We start from the raw sequence: 20,014 nt of genomic DNA, 5'->3' as shown, positions 1-20,014 counted from the left end.
ATAATTATAATGTTCAAAATATGAATTGATATAATTATTTTGTTTCGATATAAACACTGGTATCCAGAAGATGCATGGACTCTATCTTATTCAGTCGAGTCGATCGGCCCACTAAGTATTAAAAAATTGCATGTAAAAAATATATAAATTAAGTTAAAAAAATCCTGAATAATTGGAGGATTTATTGGAGAGGAAGTAGGAATGTAATCTAGTCGAGTCGAACTCAAGTATAGACAAGCTCAACTCCACTCGTTCTTGAAATGCTAAGCTTGGGCTCAGCCGATACTCGAGTAGCTCAAGCACGGTTCGTTCAAGCTCATTTACTTTAGTTTGAGTGAGCTCATGAACGTAAGCTCCGCTCAACTTTGAGCTCTTTGATCAAGATCAAGGAGAAGCTCGAGTAGCCTCTCAAGTATGCAATAAGGGTAGAGCCACTAATAAAAGAACATACATGTAAAGTTAAATAGAAATTTGAGTAGTCTCAAGCTCGACGAGCCGAGTACCACTGAACCCGAGCTCAGCTCACTCAGTTGAAAAGCTCAGCTCAAGCTCAACAAGATCAAATCGAATTCGAGTTCTCATCAAGTCGATCTCGTGTAACTCACGAGTAGCTCAACTCACTATCACCCCTAGAGAGGAGAGAATGCAGGTTTCGGGAGAGAAAGGGGGGAGAGAGGAGGGAACGAGCGAAAACAGAGGGAATTACGTCGTATAATATACCTACGATTTATTGGTTTATAATTAACACAATCATTGGAGTACGGGCAAAAACAGAAAACAAAAGTCACACCAATTAGCCCTCTCTGATGTAGTAGTAATAGACAGATGTCCATGTTCAATTCGATCAATGGCTTCCTCTGCTAAACGTCGTAAACCCGCCCCCTACTCTGCTCAAGTATGACCCGATTTTCCCGGATCATCTTGAACGCTAGCTTCCCCTGGTGCAATCCCTGCAGTACTGACAATTATTACAATTTATTAATTTTTAGACTTATTTGTGAAACATTAAACCTTGTCCAGAAAAAACATATTATAAACCTGTCAGATTTTCATCAACGTGAGCTTTCCGGCAATTGACTTAGACGCCCCAGAAACTTACCCGAGTTGGCGCTCCGCATGCGTAACTGCTGCAACCGACTGGGTAATACCTTGGAAGAAGTTTGGAAGAGGAAAAGCAGAAAGATCTTGCGAGTTCGATATGGGGTAGCTTTCGGATAGCCCGTTAAAGCCTGGTAACTGCAAGTTGATCTCCTGAGTTGGGCCACCGAAGCTCACCGTGGTGAAATGGTTATCTTGTCCCCTTCTATAGGGCAACTGAGGTGTGTTGGTCGCCAAAGGGTGCAAAAGAGTAGGAGCAGACAATGGTTCGGCCATATAATTTCCTTGAATGTTTTGCGCTTCGGCGAATGATGGGTGCCTTGCAATCTGTGAAAAGCAGGAGAAAGACTTGTCAATGGTGATTAATAGTGTCACCAGCACCAACCCAACCGATCACTTCTAGTCCCAACAAAAGGAATATTATCGCTCACTATGATCCCCCTTTACCTGTTCCAATGAATTCGCCAGCTCTCTACTCCCTGTAAAATTTTAAAACAGCTTTAATGTAAAAAAATTTCTGAAACTACGCAAGTTTCATTCAGTCTTGTCAAGGAAAGAAACTTTAAGCTATTGAAATTCATGGAAACTAGAAAATCTGCAGAATGATTTGATTAGCAGGAAATACTGAACCGCTTTTCACGCCAAAAGTATTTCTGCAACCTTCACACCGGCATGCATCACAGCATCTGACACGGGCCTGTAACCAGAAAAGGAAAAAGTTCTAACCATTAGAATCCTTTAGAAGCCTGATGAGTGTTGGAAGAAATGAGAAGAAATACAAAGACACCGAGTGCAGCAGACAGATCCAAAATATTGAGCGGGTCAAAATGACTTTGTATGAACCTGATAGCATTCACAATATCCTTTCTTGCACAAGGAATGCTTGCAGTTGCATCCAACTCTATGCCTCGCAGTAGATGTGGTGCTGACATAGTTTCCTTGTTCCTATATATATGATCCAAAGGTTAACATGTATCCACCCCATGAGAACATATTAAACAACATAAAGTGAACATTGTCACGTAGAATAGACGAAGGCAACCTGTGCAAGAATTTCAGTGTTGTTGATAACTCTTGGCTCAAATGCAGCACTGTCACGGGACAAGACACTTTGCCGGGCCTCCATGATTTTGTCTTTGGATTTGTGATCATTAAGGCAATTTTGGCATTTGCAAGTCGTCTGGCAATAAATTCCTACTGCGAAGCATCCACAGTGTCTACCAACATTCAACAAGTAGTGCCAAAATCACAAAAGATAGAAAGGTTAGAGCAGTGACGGAACGCAGCAAATTCAAAAGATCGTAAGTTTGAAGCCCCAATATACATGGACTTATGCGTATGTATAAACTTATGGGTGTTTATGGATCCTAGGATGGCATCCATTAAAATTTTATAGCGTCCGTCGTCATACATAAGAGAGAGAGAGAGAGAGAGAGAGATTTGATGTACCATTAAAATCAGAAAATCACTTACCGTGAGTTGCACTTGGTTTTCTTGCAATTGCATGATCGAGAAGTCGAATTGTTAGTCATGTTCTCTACATTCGTCCTATAGAATACAAAAGTTTCGAATAATTAACTATTTCGACAAACATTCAATAGAATGAAAACTAAGAATCTATTTCCATTTTTTTTTAGAATTAAATATCGTGCATGCTTGCCTGTTGATCTGTTGGAGGCTCTGTTGATTAGTTGCACTAGGTTGCCATCCATTACGAATATAATTGAACGTTTTTTGTCTTGGATCGTCCATCATTGCCGATGAGAAATCGGGGTTACTAACTTGAATCGCCATTCTGCCATTTGAAATAGTACCTGAAATTCACACTCTTTTAATGAAATGGCCTAAATCAGTGTACAGTTAATATACTGCTTTAAGAGGGACTTACTGACCATTCATTGCTCGGGAAAAGCCTCCTCCTCCAACAGGCAAAGAAACCGCTCTGCCTGTATTCGTGAAGTATGGTTGTTGGGGAAAATATCCACCGGGAGTAAAGTTCGTGTTCCACAAACTGTGGGTGCTCCCATCATGCCTTCCGTAGACGGCTTTTCCAGCCCAGTATGGAAGTTGCCCCTCACATCCAGCTTGGGGATTTAGACCATTGCCTTGCATCGGTGAGATAAAACCATTCTGCTGCATTTGCTTTCAACAGAAACATGAAAATTAATTTGTTCAGAGTACCAGAAAGGAAAATTTCGCATCAGTGAGAAAGAGTTCCTTCTTTTTAGTTAGGGGAAAAATATTGGCTTTCTCATCAAAGAAAAGAAGGGAAACAGTCTCCTATGCCTACCGGATTGGGTAGTTCATCTCCGGGAAGCTGAGAAGAATTGAAGGTGGCAGGGGGCTGCTGGGTCTGATGCCTAGGAATCACATAGAAATTGACATAGAACACATGTTATTAACAATGAGAAAGTAAAACTAGATATAATAATGGAAAACTGACATTTGTTTACGTTCCATGTACAGTTTTCCGAACCTTGGCAAAACACTGATTGTGCTCTTTCCATTGACAGAGGGATGAGGAGATGATGCGACGATTGGAGAATCAAGGGGCAGATCATAATTGCCCTCAGCAAAGCTCGGCATAGAATTCCAGTCCACTTCAGATTCCGGTAGGTAGGTGAACTCTCCATAAGCAAAATCCTACGATTGAAAAAAGGAAGAAAAGAAAGGGATCCCGGTGATTAGGATTTATTTTAGTATCTATTTAACAGTTAAACTATTTCCTTACAATCAGAGTTCTAAACAAGTCATGAAAGCAACTGTACTTCTTATAATAATCTTTCATCGACTATATAAGAGAACCGACACACGAGACAGAAAAGATCCATTTATATAGTGTAAACAAGGGGGAGTGTTTCGGTAAATTCTGAAATAAACTTGATAACTCAAATCGAAATCCCAGCAAAGTAATGGCGATCGAGCTCGCACTTGGAGGGATGGAGTGGAAGGACCCGTAGGCTGTAATGGTTGCTGAGCCATGGCCACTACCCTAGAGGTGGCTGAGGAGCGGCCTGGATGCTGTCGCTTTCCTCGCTCTTCGGTTGCGAAATCTCTCTTCTTTGTGCTTAGGTTTCCTGTTTATTGAGGAGAGTTTGATCATGAGACGGTACTTTTAAAGCACCTGACATGGGAGATTCTATTTGATGCGGACTTATCTGTTTGCCGTGAACTTAGTGGATTGACCTGCCGGATCTAAGGTACAGATAGTTTTTGATATATTAGATTTGTGTAAAATTATATGAAGAGATTACAACTAGATAATATCGGTGAAGAAAAATATAAAAGGATTTTGCAGGGGAGGGAACGGATTCAATTGAAAAGAGAAAAAAGGGATGCCACCAGTAATTGTGGTCAACATTTTTATTGTCTTGATTGATCTTTTGTAAGGTTATAGCCAAGAAATTCGATTATATAAAGTTCAAAGCCACAAATTTAGGCCAAAAAAGATTATAAGTAGACATCGGTAACACATCGTGTTAAAGATACATATCGTTACTAATCCATAGGATATGGTGTCTAAGAAATACACCGGATTTAATTATGCTAGATTTTAGCGGAACTCTCTCTATTGGAATTTTCTTTACAGCTATACTTTTTGGTTGAATGTTTTCTGCAGTTGATATCTTCTCTATAAACCCCCTTTTTTTTTAATCGATTTATATCCATAAAATATATCTGTTGGAGATGCTATTGCAGTTGGTACGCAAAAACAACCATCACGGTTATTTTATTTTTGGCTGTTGGATATTTATACTTAAAATTATAGCCATACAAATGTCTAATATTTTTTTACTTTAAGATTCACTCATAATATTTTGACTATCTATAATTTCGGTCACGTATCTTTTCGTCGATGTTTGGTCTAGCCCGTGAATGAGCCGAATCCAGTTAGATATTAAACCGGACAGAATTGCTCCCATTCAACCAAATTAAAAATAATTAATTACTTAAAAAACAATAGCAGTAAAGGAAAAAAAAAATCTCATCTTCCACATCTCCTCTAATCCAACAAACGACAATTGATTACAAGCATCCAATTTAGGGGAAACAAGATTTTCCTCTCTAATAAAAATCGCAAGTTGGTTATCTGGTCCTGAAAGTGGATAGAGTTCATCACTAGTCCTACAAAAGAGGGCCGACCAGAGACAATAATGTCAACTTTTTCTCCCTCGGTTTCTCACCATTTACATTTGACAACATCCTTAGTCTTTATCCATTGACAGCCCGATAAATGTTTGTTGATAACAGCCCAACAATTAAAACACGAGAGCTTGTCCTTCGCAAGATGAATCAACTTAGTGATCGCGGAGTAGTGGGATATGTTGTGATTCTGTTGCATCAATGAATTAGGTTTCGATATCAACGGCACCACCACCCGGGATAAGGGTTACCAGTGAACTCAGATTGCACAGGTGACCTCATCTCAGGGGCGGGGGGCCATAGCGGGAAGTTCCCAAACCCCCCCACACTGAGAGATCCCAAATCCGGTCTGGAATGAGGGCTGGAAGGCTCGAGCGGAGACTTGGGGCCATAGTTGAGGAGGAAGGGAAGGAGTCAGGCTCGGAGCTGGAGGCAGAGTCGGGGACTCGAAGTTGGAGGCTGAGCCGGGGAGGAAGCAAGGAGCTGAGCTAGGAGCTTTCGTCGTGTGAGGCCGGGAGGGAAGGGGGAGGAAGGGGAGGAGCCGGGCTTAGAGCTGGGGGAAGATCCAGGAAGGGCGGCCTTGGGGCGTAGTCAATCGTCGACTCGACATCGAGGGTTTCTTCTGCATTCAATTATCGTTCGTTAGAATAGAAGAGAAGATGTGAAAAACGACTTCTTCTTTCTTTTTTTTTTTACTGTTTTTGTTTTTTAAGTAATTAAATTATTTTTATTTGTTTGAATTCATGCAATTTGATCCGGTTTAATAACGACGGATTCCGCTCTTTCACGAGTGAGACCAAACATCGACGAGAAGATTTATTGTCGAATTTATGGATAGTCAAAAATATTAGGAGTGAATTTTAAAGTAAAAAAATATTGGACACTTGCATGATCATGATTTTAAGTAAGAAAATCCGACGGTCAAAAATAAAATAAGCGTAATCAAGAGAGGAAATAGCACAGTGGTGAACCTCTCGCCTGGTAATCAAGAGGTCTCAAGTTTGATACCCAGTGGAATCACTCGTGTCCCTTTATTAGATATTTATAATTTATATTTCAATATACTAGGCGCATGGGCCACTCTTATAATCGAAAAAAATAAAAGAAAATAAGCGTAATGGTTGTTTTGGGTGCCAGCCGTCGTAGCATCACCCATATATCTATAAACCTTTTTTTTTTCTTCCGATTAAAGATGAGACCACGGGCATAGAACTGAAGGTAATAGGATAAAAGGAAATAACCCAGCAAAAAAAAAAGATAAAAGGAAATGAGTTAATTTCATAAAAAAATCATGAACTTTCACCAAATTCTCAAATTTAGCATCAACTTTTTTTTCCCAAATCTAGCTGCAATTTGTCGACGTTAGACCAAATCTAAGATCCATCCAATTCCATCAATTTTGCTAACATGGCGAGTAACGGCGACTGACGTGACTAATGTTTTGTAAGCTCCAATAGAATGATGACACTGGATGTACGACCCCACTCACTTGTTTAAAAAGACCCTGATATTTTTAAAAAAATTTGGCTCCATATTTGACCTTAGAAAGTAGAAGGTGATCAAGATGAGGATGCGGTGATGAGCTGTGGAAGAAGAGGGTGAGGGCAGCGACTGTGATGGAAGGAAGCAGAAGGTGATGAAAGTAGAAGAAGAGAGGGAGTCGAGGATGGTGATGCTGTGAAGGAGATGATGGTGGAGTCGGTGATGGAGGGAAGAGCAAAAAGTGAAGGTGTTGGTGATGGTGATGGTGGCTATGGCATGGAGAAAAGGGCTGTGATGGCGGTTATGGCATGGTGAATGGGAGCCGAGAGCTAGTGATGAAGACAAATTTGCTGAAGGTGGATGGTGATGGAAGTGGTGAGCTGTGGCGGTGTCTAAGGTGATGGAGATGGCCAAGGGAAGGGTGAGAAAGGAAGCTCTGGTTTATGTGTCTTCAGCCCGATAAAGAGAGAGAGGGCAGAGAAAGAAGAAGTAGATGATGATGGAAGCTATTGCTTCTCTATGTGTTGTTGTTCTATGGGAGTTTAAATTTTTCGTTAGCCACATCACCGTCATTATCTAGCCACATCAAAAAAAATTAACGGATTCGGGACAGATGCTACATTTGACTAACGTTGGCTTGTTATTATTGGGGAAAAATAAAAGTTAATGCTAGATTTGGGAATTTGGTGAAAGTTCATGATTTTTGGTGAAAAGGAAATAAACGGCATACGAACTACAATGATGAAAATCAAATCTAAGATATCTTGATCCCAGTTGAGAATGACATCACCGTATCAAACTCCCTTTTCTCATTATTGACATAATTACGTACTTTATCTAATTAGTCCTTTCTTATTTTTTTAATATTCTTGTTCCGATTAGAAATTTATTCATTTTTCAGTTACAATAGAGGTCAATGAGTCTAGTATATTGAAATAGAAATCCTAAATATCTAATAAAGTGGCAGAAGTAGTCTCACTAGATATTAAATCTGAGACATCTTAGTCACCAGGCAAGAAGTGCGCCACTGCAAGAAAAAAAGTCTGTGAATTTGATTATGACAACATATCTCCAAGAAAAAAGATGTTAAAACAGGAAATTCCTAGAACAACAAGGGACTTTTGGTTATCATTGCTCTTATTGATGCTCCTAACTAATTACTTCAACAATCAAGACCCATATCTCCCGCCTTTTTCTCCCTCTTCAAACATTGAATCAGTTCATCCAATTTCTTGTAAGAAGACCCGCCAATTTCCACTGCTTCCCTTGCCTTCCTCGCTATCTCCCCTGCCCTCTCCCTGGCCTGCCTTCCTCTCTCTCCCCCCATCAGTTCCTTCACCCCCTTCGATATCAAATCGGCCCCGATTATCCCTCCGACAGCCCCCTCCTCCTTCAGCATGATCCCAGCCCCAAACCTCTTCGCCACAATTCGAGCATTTAGCGGTTGATCATGGTCCACTGGCCAAGCCAGTATAGGCACCCCGGAACACAAGCTTTCGAGCACTGAGTTCCATCCACAGTGGCTGATGAACCCCCGCACTAAAGGGTGTGTTAGGATGGCCCGTTGGTGCACCCAGTCTCGCACCACCAACCCCTTGTCCTTCACCCTTGCTTCCCACCCTATGTCGGAACACGCCCAACTTGTCGACCTAACCACCCAGACGAATGCCTTTCCTGACATTTCCAGCCCGCGGGCAATCTCATCCATCTGCTTATCCGATAGGTGAGACTGTGTTCCAAACGATACGTAAATCACACCGTCCATTTCCACCAATTTGACGTTGAGCCACTCCATGTATGGGTTAGATTTGTGATTTTGGGGCAGGATATCGGCTTGGCAAGGCAGCTTCCATAGCAGTCCTGGGCCAACACACCAAGCCCTTGCCCCATGATTGAAAACACTTTCCAGGGAAGCAACATAGTCGCCCTCCAGTCCCTCAAAGCTGTTCACTAGGACACCCCAGCTGTTCTCGTCTGATTTTTCAGTCTCCGCCAGGGCTTTCCTCCATGGATTGTTCAGATCCTTCAACCTATTCAGGGCAGGAATGTCGGTCTTGTAAACTGTGAACGCAAGGCTTATACCCAGGGGTTTCAGATCAAGAGGGCGAGAATCCTCAGGATCATGCTCACCTCTAATGCCGTCCAATCCAAGGGCATTCCGGAAAGCAGCCTTGGAGATAGACATCGTCAGCACACCCAAACCATGGAACACAATCCTAGGAATGCCGAATAAGTTACATACATCGAGCGTCCATTCCAGGAAGAAGTCCGAGATGACGCACAGAGGGGCACGCCCGGTCTCGCACGCATTCCTCAGGAAATCCTCGAATGGTTGCTTGAGGGACTTAGTCGCAGCCACAAAAGGGAGGAAGAGATCCCCAGAGGGCAAATCAGCGGTGTTCTCACAGCCCTCAGGGATGCCCTCAACTCTGGGAAATGGGAGTATGGAAAGGGCGATGTTTGGGTTCATCGAGACTTCTGATAGGATCTTTGGGGCATTCGATGGGGTCGTGATGATTGTGACTTTGACCCCGAAACCCGAAATGGCCATGGACAAGTCCAGCAACGGCAGGGTGTGGCCTTGAGCCATGAAAGGGAAAACTACCACATAGTGCTCAGAAGAAGCCATAACAACGTTGGATTGGAAAATCTATTGACTACAATTCAAGCTAATTGACAAAGTACAATGTTGCAAAGCAGAGATGAACATTTTATACTACTAGTGTGGAGCTTTAGGAGCCTTCTGCATTAAATGGGTATTCGGAAGTGCAAAATTTGTAGTGGAATTCAATTCAAAACCTTCCTATATTCTCAAAATTGAGTAATAATTATGCACCCAAAAAAAAAACTGAGTAATAATTATGCATGCACAGGAAAAAAAAAAGATGAGTAATAAATATGTCTTTTCACGACGTTTTACCACATACAGGTCAATTAGAAAATGTAGATGAAATGTCAATCCATATATATATATATGCAAAAGTGAAATTGACTTCCAAAGTAATAAATGATCCTTCATTAATGCAATAAAATTATTAAAATGATTTATTAAAAAGATAAATAGAGTCGATTTAATCCCGTTTATGAAAACTCAATATCTCCTCATCCTGTTTAGAAAAAGCCAAACTTAAAAAAAGGAACAAATAAGTATATATTTAATTGGATGTTAATCTAAATTTTACTATAAGATTATAACTAGTTGATGCGGTAATTTTTTATGTTGAATATTTATCATATATGAGGTACTAATGGATATAGATATAAAAAACTACATAATAAAAATCTTATATTTTATCAAGTAGACATAATAAATGCTACAAATTATGAAAGAACAAATATCATGATGGCAACCAACAAAGTGTTGGTTGAGTGATAAGTAGTCCCAACCTCCGTAAGAAGGAGAATACAAGTTCTAGTCCTGCAATGCGCACTTGTTGAGTGGGAGAATAACTTATAATACGTGATCATTGAAATTGCGAGAGTAATGTCTCCCACAATTTTATTCACAAAAGAAAAAATCATGATGACAGACAAATATGTAATCAAGCCATATGATTATATGTATAGAAAGTTAGTAATCCTATAGTATTAACTCTAAGGTTGGCATGCGTGGCTGAAAGACTTGTCTTATGGGTGGAATTCATTGTGTGATTGTAATGACTAGTCAGGCGAAATCCGAATACTCATTGATATAGGAAAATATATTATAAATTTATAATTTGCATTGATGCAATAGAAAATAGAGGATTTAGAGCGTACGAAAAATTGTCGTGCATAAAAAGATGGTGCAAAAAGAAGAATTTTCATTTCGTATATGAAAATAAGGATGCCGTGAACACTATTTTAGAATAAAAAAGGACGAAATAATTTTTATTCTAGTTACTAAAATTAATATGGACAAACCTAAATCAGTTATAATATATAAAAGCCATGACGCAAGACGCGGTTGCGCCACACAAGGCCAATTGTAAAACCCGTAGTTCAATTTTGGTGGACCTTTTAATTCCAGTTAAATGAATTGCTACTATATTTTATTTGTAATATATTCAACGAACTTTTATATTTATCCATATTATTTGTATGTATTTATATATAATTATGAGTTTTATTAAAAATCAAAAACATTTTTGATAATTTTCACAAACTCCTCGAGATACGAGATATCTTTTCAAGCTCAATGTCCCAAATATCCTATAAATAGATGTCATATTTAATTTCGCGTACATAATCTTTCTATTCGTTTTTTTTTCCTACTCCTTTAAGTCATAGACGATTTCTCTCTATATGTATTACAATCTCATGTTTATAAGACTCCAATAGGTATATGTTTTTTCGTCATAATTCACTTTTTTGTATCTCATTCACTATTTATATTAACATATCTACTAGGCACGTGCATTTTTTTTCTATTTATATTTATTCGTACTATATGTGTTGAAATATTACTGCACGATGCGCGGGTATCAACTAATTAACTAATAAAGGTGATGCATAATAATTGAGATTATATGTCTCACATAATTATTCTAATAATTCACTTACTCTAATTCTAATTGGTAGTTATTGAAGTTTATTATTCGAAAATTAAAAATAATAATTTCAAATTATTATTTTTTATAAGGAAATTGGTGTTTTATATGTGAAAAATTATTATAATAAATGATATAGAAATATATCAAAACGAGTTTGTGTAACGTACAAGGGGAGAAAGAAAATGGAGGGAGAGAAAAGGAGATTCCTGACTCTCAACCAGCATGCATGCAGGCGGTCCATTTGGTGAATCACTTCTAAAATTTGTCAGACAAGTTACTCTCATGTTACTGCCACTCAATTGATTGCTATAAATTATTGATATAATATTTTAGAGTTAGTTTACTTTTTTCTTTAAAAGAAAAAACTTTCATGTTGTAAATCTAAACGTGTAACTTTAAATTGAGCCAGAAGGGTGGTGGCGGAGATCACTGCTGGCCTCAGACCCCTGCCGGCTAGGCTGGCCTCAACGATCACCAAAAACCCCACTTTTGCCGTCAGTGGTAGCTGAAGTTGAGCTCCTATCTAGGAGGATGTACGGGTACCGGATATATCCGGAACCGGTCGAAACCTACCCGGTAAAGTATGGTCCAGATAGCTCGTATTGAAAATAGGATAGGATTCGGGTATTAAAATCAGGAACCGGTGAAAATCGATTTCAATTCCTGCCTACAGGATACTCAGAACCGAAACCGGAACCGGGGCCAGTACCTGGAACCGGATATTTATTTTTAAAGAGAGAGAGAGAGAGTAAAGTTAACAGAAGCCCTTGGCACTTGCAATCGCGGAAATTTCTTCTAATCTCCATTCTTTCTCTTATAATCAGATGAACTCGGTCGAAACCGAAACAATCGAAACCTAATCATCATTCTCTTCTCCCCGTCTCTTCTCTCCGTCTCTTCTCCAACCATATCCGAGACAGAGACTCCGATTTCTCTCTCTCGCTCTCTATTGCCAACCCCGACTCTTCAGAGGCTCCCCTCCGTCTTCGACTCTCCGCCAAGGTAAAGTTCAATACTGTCCGTTTTGTGACAAAAGTCCGTGTGTTCTCTTTTCAGGTGATGTATGCTGGATTTTGATTCTTCATGTTCGTATTCTCTAATTCATTGGGTCGGTCAGCTACTTGTTCAGAGTCGTCATTCTTCTTTGTATTGAGTGGGGGAGATATTACTTTGTAATTACTATTCTGCTAGAACTCGCGTTATCGACTTTTAATGCTTGCTTATCCACTGTTCATTGGTTATCAATGGAAAATTTGCGATTCTAGCGATTTCTCTGTGTGCTTATATTCCAGAAACTAGAAAAAAAGAGAAGTAGGTTGGCTATATCATGTTCTTAGGATTAATTTGGCTTGAATTTTAGGGACAATTTTAAAACGAGAGTAAGATCATGATGTGTGAAAACAATTGGCTATTATTAGATTTACATCACGATCAAGATCGGATTTAATTAAAATTCAATTCAGCCTTTTATAGTATTTTTGGGGTCATTAGCTGCTCTTAGGCTCATTACCAGATTGCCTATCTATCTGGTTGTTAGATGTATTGTGCTAAATGCTAATTGTTAAATTCCTGAACTGATTCACTCTCCTTCTATTAAGCTGATTTTGCATTTTTGGATTTCTCTATCCATAAATTTTCCATTTACTGTGCTTGTTTCCGATGTGCTTTGAAGTATGAAATACTGTATGTTCTTCCAGGCCTTCAGCTCCACCGTTGGGAAGAATGGAGGTCTCTCCTCGGGAAATTTGTCAGCACAATACAGGCACAAAAATGCAGGTATGAGTGAACACGATGCCGAATTGGACAAAGGCTGTACAGAGACCTTGATGAAAATTAAGCCATCTCGATGTTGTGTTCGTTTGATGAGTAAGCTGGATTTCTTGCATGGGATTTGGTTTGGTGAGAATGCTCCGACTATTCAGATCTTCACCCACATGCACGGGAGTATTAGTGAACTGCAAGAGCGTTTCGGTTGCCTTCTTCTCTTGGGTAACGAGTTTTGGAAGCTCTGGAGAATGATCATCAATTTTATTGCCCAAAGTTACTGAACCAGAGACACAAAACACTAGAAAAGATTCGTTATCCCTTGAATCGAGTAGATTTCAAACCGGAACAAAAAAATTTACAGATTCCAACAGGGTACCCGGAACCTGTGGTATAATACAAGTTTCGGGTAGGTTCTGGGTCCAAAATCTTGAAACCGGTCCCTTACAGGATAAGGTCCGGATATCGTGAAAAAAACATGGTACCCGGAATCGATCATCCCTACTCTTATCGACCATCTCCATCCCTCCTTTCACTCTATTGTGGAGAGAGTCGAGGGGACGAATAGAGGTAATGAGGGCCAAATCCTACGTACCTCAACTCCCTAGCTAAGATCAGTCGCTTGCTAGCTATCGAGTTGCCGACTACCTCGCTTGAATTGCCATTGGTGGTGGCAGGCGTTGGGCCTTGAGCACCTATTGATTCCCCTATATCTCTAACTCAAAGAGAGGGGAAACGAAGAAGTGGTGGAGACCCAATGTCGACTATAAAATTGATACCATATTAAACTCTCAACTTAATATTATGATGAATTTTCATTGAATTTATAAGAGATTGAAACTCGTAAAAGTTTTAATTTGTTGATTATATAGAAATAAACAAGGATTTTCTGTTTTCATACTTAACTCTCGACCTTTATCAGAAACAAATTGAATTTCTTGTGGTAGTGGATAAAGCAGCAACAAGTTTTTACTTCCCTATGAAAAGGCAAGACGAACTATCAAAGGAAAAAAAATGAAAAGGCAAGACGAGTAAGCAGCCTGCCACCTGCAACATTACCCGAGGATGGATGCATTCACCTCAACGGGGCCATCCAGTTCTTACCTATAGATCTACTCTATTCCCCTACTACAGTATCCACATCTTCGATGTACTAGTGAGACATCACGATGATCACATTTCTCAAAATACCAACCACTGGGCGAATTCTCGAGGTCGCTTCGACAGTATCACTTTCAGATTTGTACTCGAATGTAGAATGATCCATAGACAAATCATGCTTTGCACGTAGTGGGTTTAATATCAAACCCTAGAACCATGATCTATTTTCCAGAAAACCCAAAATTGGGACCAACTGAGAATGATCGATAATCTCGGATTCCTTCCATCATTTAATTGCACAGTTTGAGCAGCAAACTATTACACAACTCATTTACCAATATTCATACTCCTATTCTGGGGTTCATGTTCAACAAGATGAATCGAATAGCTATCAAACTATAAAGACAAATTACAGAACGATTAGAAAAAAAAAAAAAAAACTAGAGTTCAAAACCATACTTCAATCCATTGACATGTCTAATAAGGCACAGGGAGTACCTATTGAAGTTCCATCAAGACGAATCTTTTTTACAAGTTGCCTCAAGATGCAATATTCTGATTCAGTGCCTTGCCTGCCAGTAATTCAATGCCATTGCTCACATGATCTTCCACAGTTGAATACAAATCCCACAACATGACATCAATAAAAAATAAGCTGGGAAAGTTTCATGAATTCGCTAGTCTACGGAGATCACAAATACATCCGATGAAATTTCAAAATCTCACTGACTTCAACATCTTCATGAACTACTAAATCTATGCTATGGTCAGCTAGTTTAATCAGTTACTGAGTATGGGAATGAGAACGGAGAGTGAAACGCACAAATGCTATCTGATGGCTCCATTTAGCGGGATTTGGCATTTACTGATTATTAGAAACCATTGCTGGTGCAAACATACATGAGTCCTCAAATCTGATAAAACCAGGAAGTACAAAATACTGACATGCAAAGCAGTTTGACTATAGCCTCTTCCAATGTGAGCGCGAGTGGAATCTCACTAAACTATAATTAGCGTGCATGTAATTTTTTTTCCCCAAAAGCATAAAGGCCAATACCAAGAAGCAATCTAATCTCCTAGAGAGAAAAAGATGAGACCCATACCTTTTCCATGGCAGTGACCACTGCTGCAAAGTCTTCCTGCCTTTCCTTGAGTAATTCAATTCGTGCACGAGTGGCACGATTACGTTCTTCAACCTAATGACACAAATCATTATGAACAGCTGATATCTTCTCCATCTTATCTGGTAGATTTGCACATAACCAAACTGCTCAAATGTCAAGAGCATGTTTATATAATGGGAAAAACAATTCCTCTGGCAATTGCTCTTCCACAAGCTGCATTAGTGTTTTACACGACCAGCCATAAGAGCCCGAATAAAAATATTTTTATTCCCATCTTTGCTGGCGGCAGAATTTATGAAAAATGCACTTATTTGTTTATCAGTCTTTAAGAGCACTGACTTATTCCACACTATCATGTGCTTTGGCTTACGTAGCGGATACAGAGAACTGAAATTTGCCAGTCACCAGAGGAACTCATAAAATTCCAGCATAAGTTCATGTGTAAATCTCCTAAATGGCTAAATCTTATGAGGAGTTTCCCAATTGCTCTGGTCAACATCTCAATTTGCAATTGATGTAAGTAGTTCTTCAGACTGACACCCTTGGAAATATATGTTCTACTACAAAGAATGAAAACTCATATTGTTAATTGATCTTATAGTCTCAAAAGACCAGCTTCACTGTCTATGGTCATTTATACATGACAGATCCAATCTAAGAAAGGTTTTTGGGAAAGTTCTAAATGCAACTTACAGCATTTAGCTCAGCCAGCAAGGACTGTATCTCATTGTTCTTTGCTGCTAACAAATCTTCTGCAGTATCCAATACGTTACTCCTGCATTTTGTGTTCCAGAGTTTAAACAAATTTGTTCATTAATAGACCCATATAACAAATGATGCAACCAACTTCCACACAGAACCAACAGTATCAACACTAAAAGTGAAAACCACTGGAGATATAACAATAAAATCAAACAACAATGACCGAGGTAAAACTAGATGTTCACATCTACTCCCAAATGCAAAAAAAGTTACAAGACTATCACACTAATTTCTGTTAAGAAGTTGAGGACAAGCCTCCTCCAATAGGCCTTTGACTTTGTAAGCCATGTTCCCACCGCCACAAGAAAAATTTTTAGATCCCATTCAAGTACGGTATCATATTAAGCATACAACAATATGCTATTGATAATATATGCTACAGAGTGATTATCTATCATGACAAACAATTCAGGTTTGTGGCTAAAGCTGAATGCATATACTGATACATCTGACAAAACCATATTGAATTGAGCGAGTGTAAGAAGAGAATACATTGTATATAGATCACGAAATCATTTGGCAGTTATGATCAAGTCATTTACTAAGGCATTGTTATATGGATATGTTGACCTACTTATCTGACAAAATGTCCAGACTCTGCTCCTCAATTAGTTCTTCTACGATATCAAGACACGTTCCCACCTGCAGATCCAGCAACAGAGACGTAATGAGATAACTGCATGTTCAAATTCTATATATTGCAAATTTTCTCTGCAACATTCAAGGATGCAACAAGTAAATGAATGCAAGTCCAATATTCAGAATGGTTTATCTTTTGTCTATTGCCTGGTACTTCAAAGCAAGAATAAGCCAGAAAATATAAGCGCTGAAAACTTAGCTGCAATTGACATTATATGGTTAAGGGGGCCGATGCTCTAACACTAATATCCTTTGAAAGCTGAATCATTGTTATTTGCAATGCTTCGAGGTTCTTACCCACTACTGGGAGACTACTGCGCAAAAGGAGTCCATAACCAGGTAGAGAAGTATCAAACATCTGCTCATCTAGTATCAATATGTTGCTGGTAACCAGAAATTTATATGCATCGAGTCCATAATAACTAAATGAAAATGTTTATCAAATTGTAGATAAATACAATTGCCGTCATTTCGAAATAATATGTGCAATAACGATGTTTTGTTTTAAGACAAAAATCTAAGCACTAATTTCATATTTTATATTCATTATCTTTATGCATGATTGATATATTTTCGTTAGTTGCCACCTAAATAATATCGTCTGTAAAAGATAGGCAAGAAAACTTTTTATAGTGGGATATTAAATGCAATATTTATTCATAAAGTATAAAAGATAGTGCATAACTAGCAAGCATCAACGATAATGCAGACGGGAAGTGTCAGAAATAATAAGATTACCTGCATTTCGTCGCACAAAGATTCAAATACCTCCTGAAAGTGAAAAAAAAATGTAATGGTTTAATTCTAGCAATCGGTAAACTATCAAGACTAATGAACTGAATAGCAATTGATCCGACAGATTAATACTATACATCCAACAGTTAATTTATCATTATGTCGGGAGTTCTTGTCCACAGACACAGAATACCAGAATCCTAGCAGCCTGTCATTTAACGAGAATAGGGATGTATAACTTCAAAGCAATCTTTTTTATTTTGCATTTATTCCAGAAAGAGTTAATAAATAAGATGAGTCGAGAGAGCGAGGAGGTAATATGCATGTTGATGAAACATTAGCACTTATAGTTTGGATTCCTGCAACAGATCAAAACAAGTCAAGAATAAAAATTGTCTTGAAAAGGTACCTCTATATGTCCATGCAAAGAAGTGATGACCTGCCAATTTGGACCATGATCAGTATACTCTAGAAATAAAATTGATAAGGCATTGCCAAGAATCAAATAATCTCAAGAACCAAACACCATATAAGATTTTCACATCACATATGAATAAGAAAGCAGATATTTGGTGGCCAGGTTGGGGGGTGGGGGTGGTCACTAGGGAGTAGTGTGCAACCCTCATTCTTAGTTCAGATCAACCATTCTAAAAATTATGTGCTGTCATTTTGTTCTCAATATTATCCTTTTTTGTTTAAATAGTGAGCATTATTTCCTAAGGAAGAAAGAACGGCATGAGGATAAGCACAATGTAAGTACCTATACATAAACTCGAGCAACTGGAATTCAACAGAAAGTCATTCCAGGAAGAAAGGGAAATCATTCTTCACAATGGTCTTAGAAGCAAAACAATGACAGTATATTGAGACCTTAATTTGGCTTATAAATAATTGAGCTATGATAATGCCAAAATTTGATACGGAAGGAACATTTCTATACCAAAAGAATTTGCTTGCTTTGTATAAAACTATGTTACACCTAAAACGAAGACTGTTGAGCTTTAAGAATTGTTCAAGTCAAGAGGCTTCATCTAAAACACAACCCAAAAAAACAGTACCTTGATGAAAAGCCGATGAAGATACTTCTGCTCATCCTTAGAGAAGCCGGGAAATGCTTTGCAGATTGCCTGACAAAGCAACATAGTTATACATCTACTTCCGCACACAAAGGATGCATATAGTTTTCTAGAGTCCACATCTAGAGGGCACATGACATATTCTTTTCCTATCGAATCAGCCGTATAGCCATTATAACTTCCACAATTAGAACCTTAAACATTGTCCCATCCAATTTAGCTAGGTTACGGAAACAGCTGACAGCCAAATTCCGGCAACAGCACGTGCTATTAAGAGTGGATGAATGCTATCAAGTTCGCACATCAAATATTCAATCGAACAACTGATGCAGAACCAAATCGTCGAGATGACCGAAACATCAATAAGAGAGTCGAAGGGGCGCTGAGATGATGTAAGCAGACTAATCCATTGAACAAAATAATGCACACTCTGATTTTCAGTAGAAAGCTGAACCTAATTACTCATCGCCTGGGAGATAACTGAGAGAGAGAGAGAGCGAGAGAGAGAGACACCTCCATGGAGCAGGTGGAGAGAAGAGGGTGAAGAGCGCGCCTGAAGGATCTCTTCAATTTGGACTGCTTTGAACCCATTGGGACCGACGCCATTTCGCTCCTTCCTTCCATTTCGAAAATCCACAGAGCTTGCAGCTTCGTCGGACGAGTTGATGGCGAAGACTGAACTGAAGGGAGTGAAAGAGAAGGATGGCAGGGGAGAGAGAGAGAGAGAGAGAGAGAGAGAGAGAGAGAGAGAGAGAGAGGGGAGGGGAGGGACTTTCTTCTTCTTCTAATAAATAAAATCAACCTTTCCTTTTGATTTTTCGCGCTCGCGCTCTCCAGAAAAAAAGGTTTTAATTGTCTGGTCCCGGTTCACTGTACACCCAGAAATGCTGAAAAAGTGGGCCCCCGGATATTCCGCTGTTGGGTTCACGGCTAGGGATCTGCCACGATTTGGGCCTTTTTGCCGGGGGGGGGGGGGCGCTTCTTCTGTCGCATTTGCGGAATGGGCTTTTTACATTTAGAACATTAAAGCCCATTTGCTCTGAGGTCACTCCACGGTGGCCTCGGCCAGAAGGATGGTGGCCGCTGACGGGGCACTCTCGAGATCCAACGTACCAAAGACTGCCAGTGACCTTGAGTGGGTGGGAGTGGTGGCCACTTGCAAGACCTCCACTCCACTATCACTGTCGCTTTCTCAAGCAATTCGTACTCTTCATTTTTTTTTTAATTTATCAAGATATTTATTTAATTTCTAATATTAACATACACAGACACACACATATATATATATATAATAGACAAACAGCATCCGCTACGCACTGGCAAAAGAAAAAACAGAGAGAGAAATGATTAGGAGAAAAAGGAAAATAAGAAAGGGGACGGGTGAGAAAAATAGAAGGAGAGAGTGGACTTGAAAGTTATTTTATGAAATTATTAAAACACATATATATATATATAAAAGACAAACAGCGTCCTCTATGCACTGGCAAAAAAAAATAGAGAGAGAAATTATTAGAAGAAAAAAGGTGTTGAAGAGTAAAATGGGATAAATTCAACATCG

At 39.2% G+C, this 20,014-nt stretch overlaps 3 protein-coding genes and 1 long non-coding RNA gene across 6 annotated transcripts; 1 reads left to right on the top strand and 3 right to left on the bottom strand.

The window, feature by feature from the left end:
- Window positions 1–699: 699 nt before the first annotated feature.
- On the bottom strand, window positions 700–4,303 carry LOC116203314. 3 transcript variants are annotated; one of them, XM_031535003.1, is made up of 12 exons: window positions 4,030–4,303; window positions 3,575–3,741; window positions 3,389–3,458; window positions 2,991–3,240; window positions 2,759–2,912; window positions 2,572–2,646; window positions 2,141–2,315; window positions 1,942–2,043; window positions 1,729–1,795; window positions 1,546–1,577; window positions 1,100–1,425; window positions 700–950 (listed from the first exon to the last, which is right to left on the bottom strand). In XM_031535003.1, exons 1-12 carry the CDS (start codon window positions 4,078–4,080, stop codon window positions 929–931), a joined length of 1,491 nt encoding a protein of 496 aa, XP_031390863.1. In that variant the 5' UTR covers window positions 4,081–4,303; the 3' UTR covers window positions 700–928. The 3 variants fall into 3 exon arrangements, with proteins under 3 accessions (XP_031390863.1, XP_031390862.1, XP_031390861.1); XM_031535002.1 differs by having other exon boundaries at window positions 700–958; window positions 2,991–3,231; window positions 4,030–4,302; XM_031535001.1 differs by having other exon boundaries at window positions 700–958; window positions 4,030–4,301.
- Window positions 4,304–7,847: 3,544 nt separating this feature from the next.
- Window positions 7,848–9,352, bottom strand: LOC116204127 (UDP-glycosyltransferase 90A1-like). The gene has a single exon (XM_031536206.1). The coding sequence runs from the start codon at window positions 9,350–9,352 to the stop codon at window positions 7,886–7,888; it is 1,467 nt and encodes a 488-aa protein (XP_031392066.1). The 3' UTR covers window positions 7,848–7,885.
- A 2,646-nt stretch (window positions 9,353–11,998) lies between these two features.
- Window positions 11,999–13,384, top strand: LOC116202392. Its single transcript, XR_004156066.1, has 2 exons — window positions 11,999–12,257; window positions 12,953–13,384. It is a non-coding gene; the product is annotated as an uncharacterized LOC116202392 (long non-coding RNA).
- Window positions 13,385–14,363: 979 nt separating this feature from the next.
- LOC116202391 lies at window positions 14,364–19,211 on the bottom strand. The gene is made up of 8 exons (XM_031533935.1): window positions 18,970–19,211; window positions 18,439–18,507; window positions 17,790–17,819; window positions 17,384–17,416; window positions 16,581–16,648; window positions 15,938–16,019; window positions 15,224–15,316; window positions 14,364–14,692 (listed from the first exon to the last, which is right to left on the bottom strand). The coding sequence occupies exons 1-8, from the start codon at window positions 19,078–19,080 to the stop codon at window positions 14,681–14,683; spliced, it is 498 nt and encodes a 165-aa protein (XP_031389795.1). The 5' UTR covers window positions 19,081–19,211; the 3' UTR covers window positions 14,364–14,680.
- Window positions 19,212–20,014: the final 803 nt, after the last annotated feature.

This window comes from Punica granatum, chromosome 4 (assembly GCF_007655135.1).
Source record: "Punica granatum isolate Tunisia-2019 chromosome 4, ASM765513v2, whole genome shotgun sequence".
Classification (NCBI taxonomy): domain Eukaryota; kingdom Viridiplantae; phylum Streptophyta; class Magnoliopsida; order Myrtales; family Lythraceae; genus Punica; species Punica granatum.
Note: the sequence above shows the minus strand (reverse complement) of the source record. Positions and strands in the feature narration are given on the sequence as shown.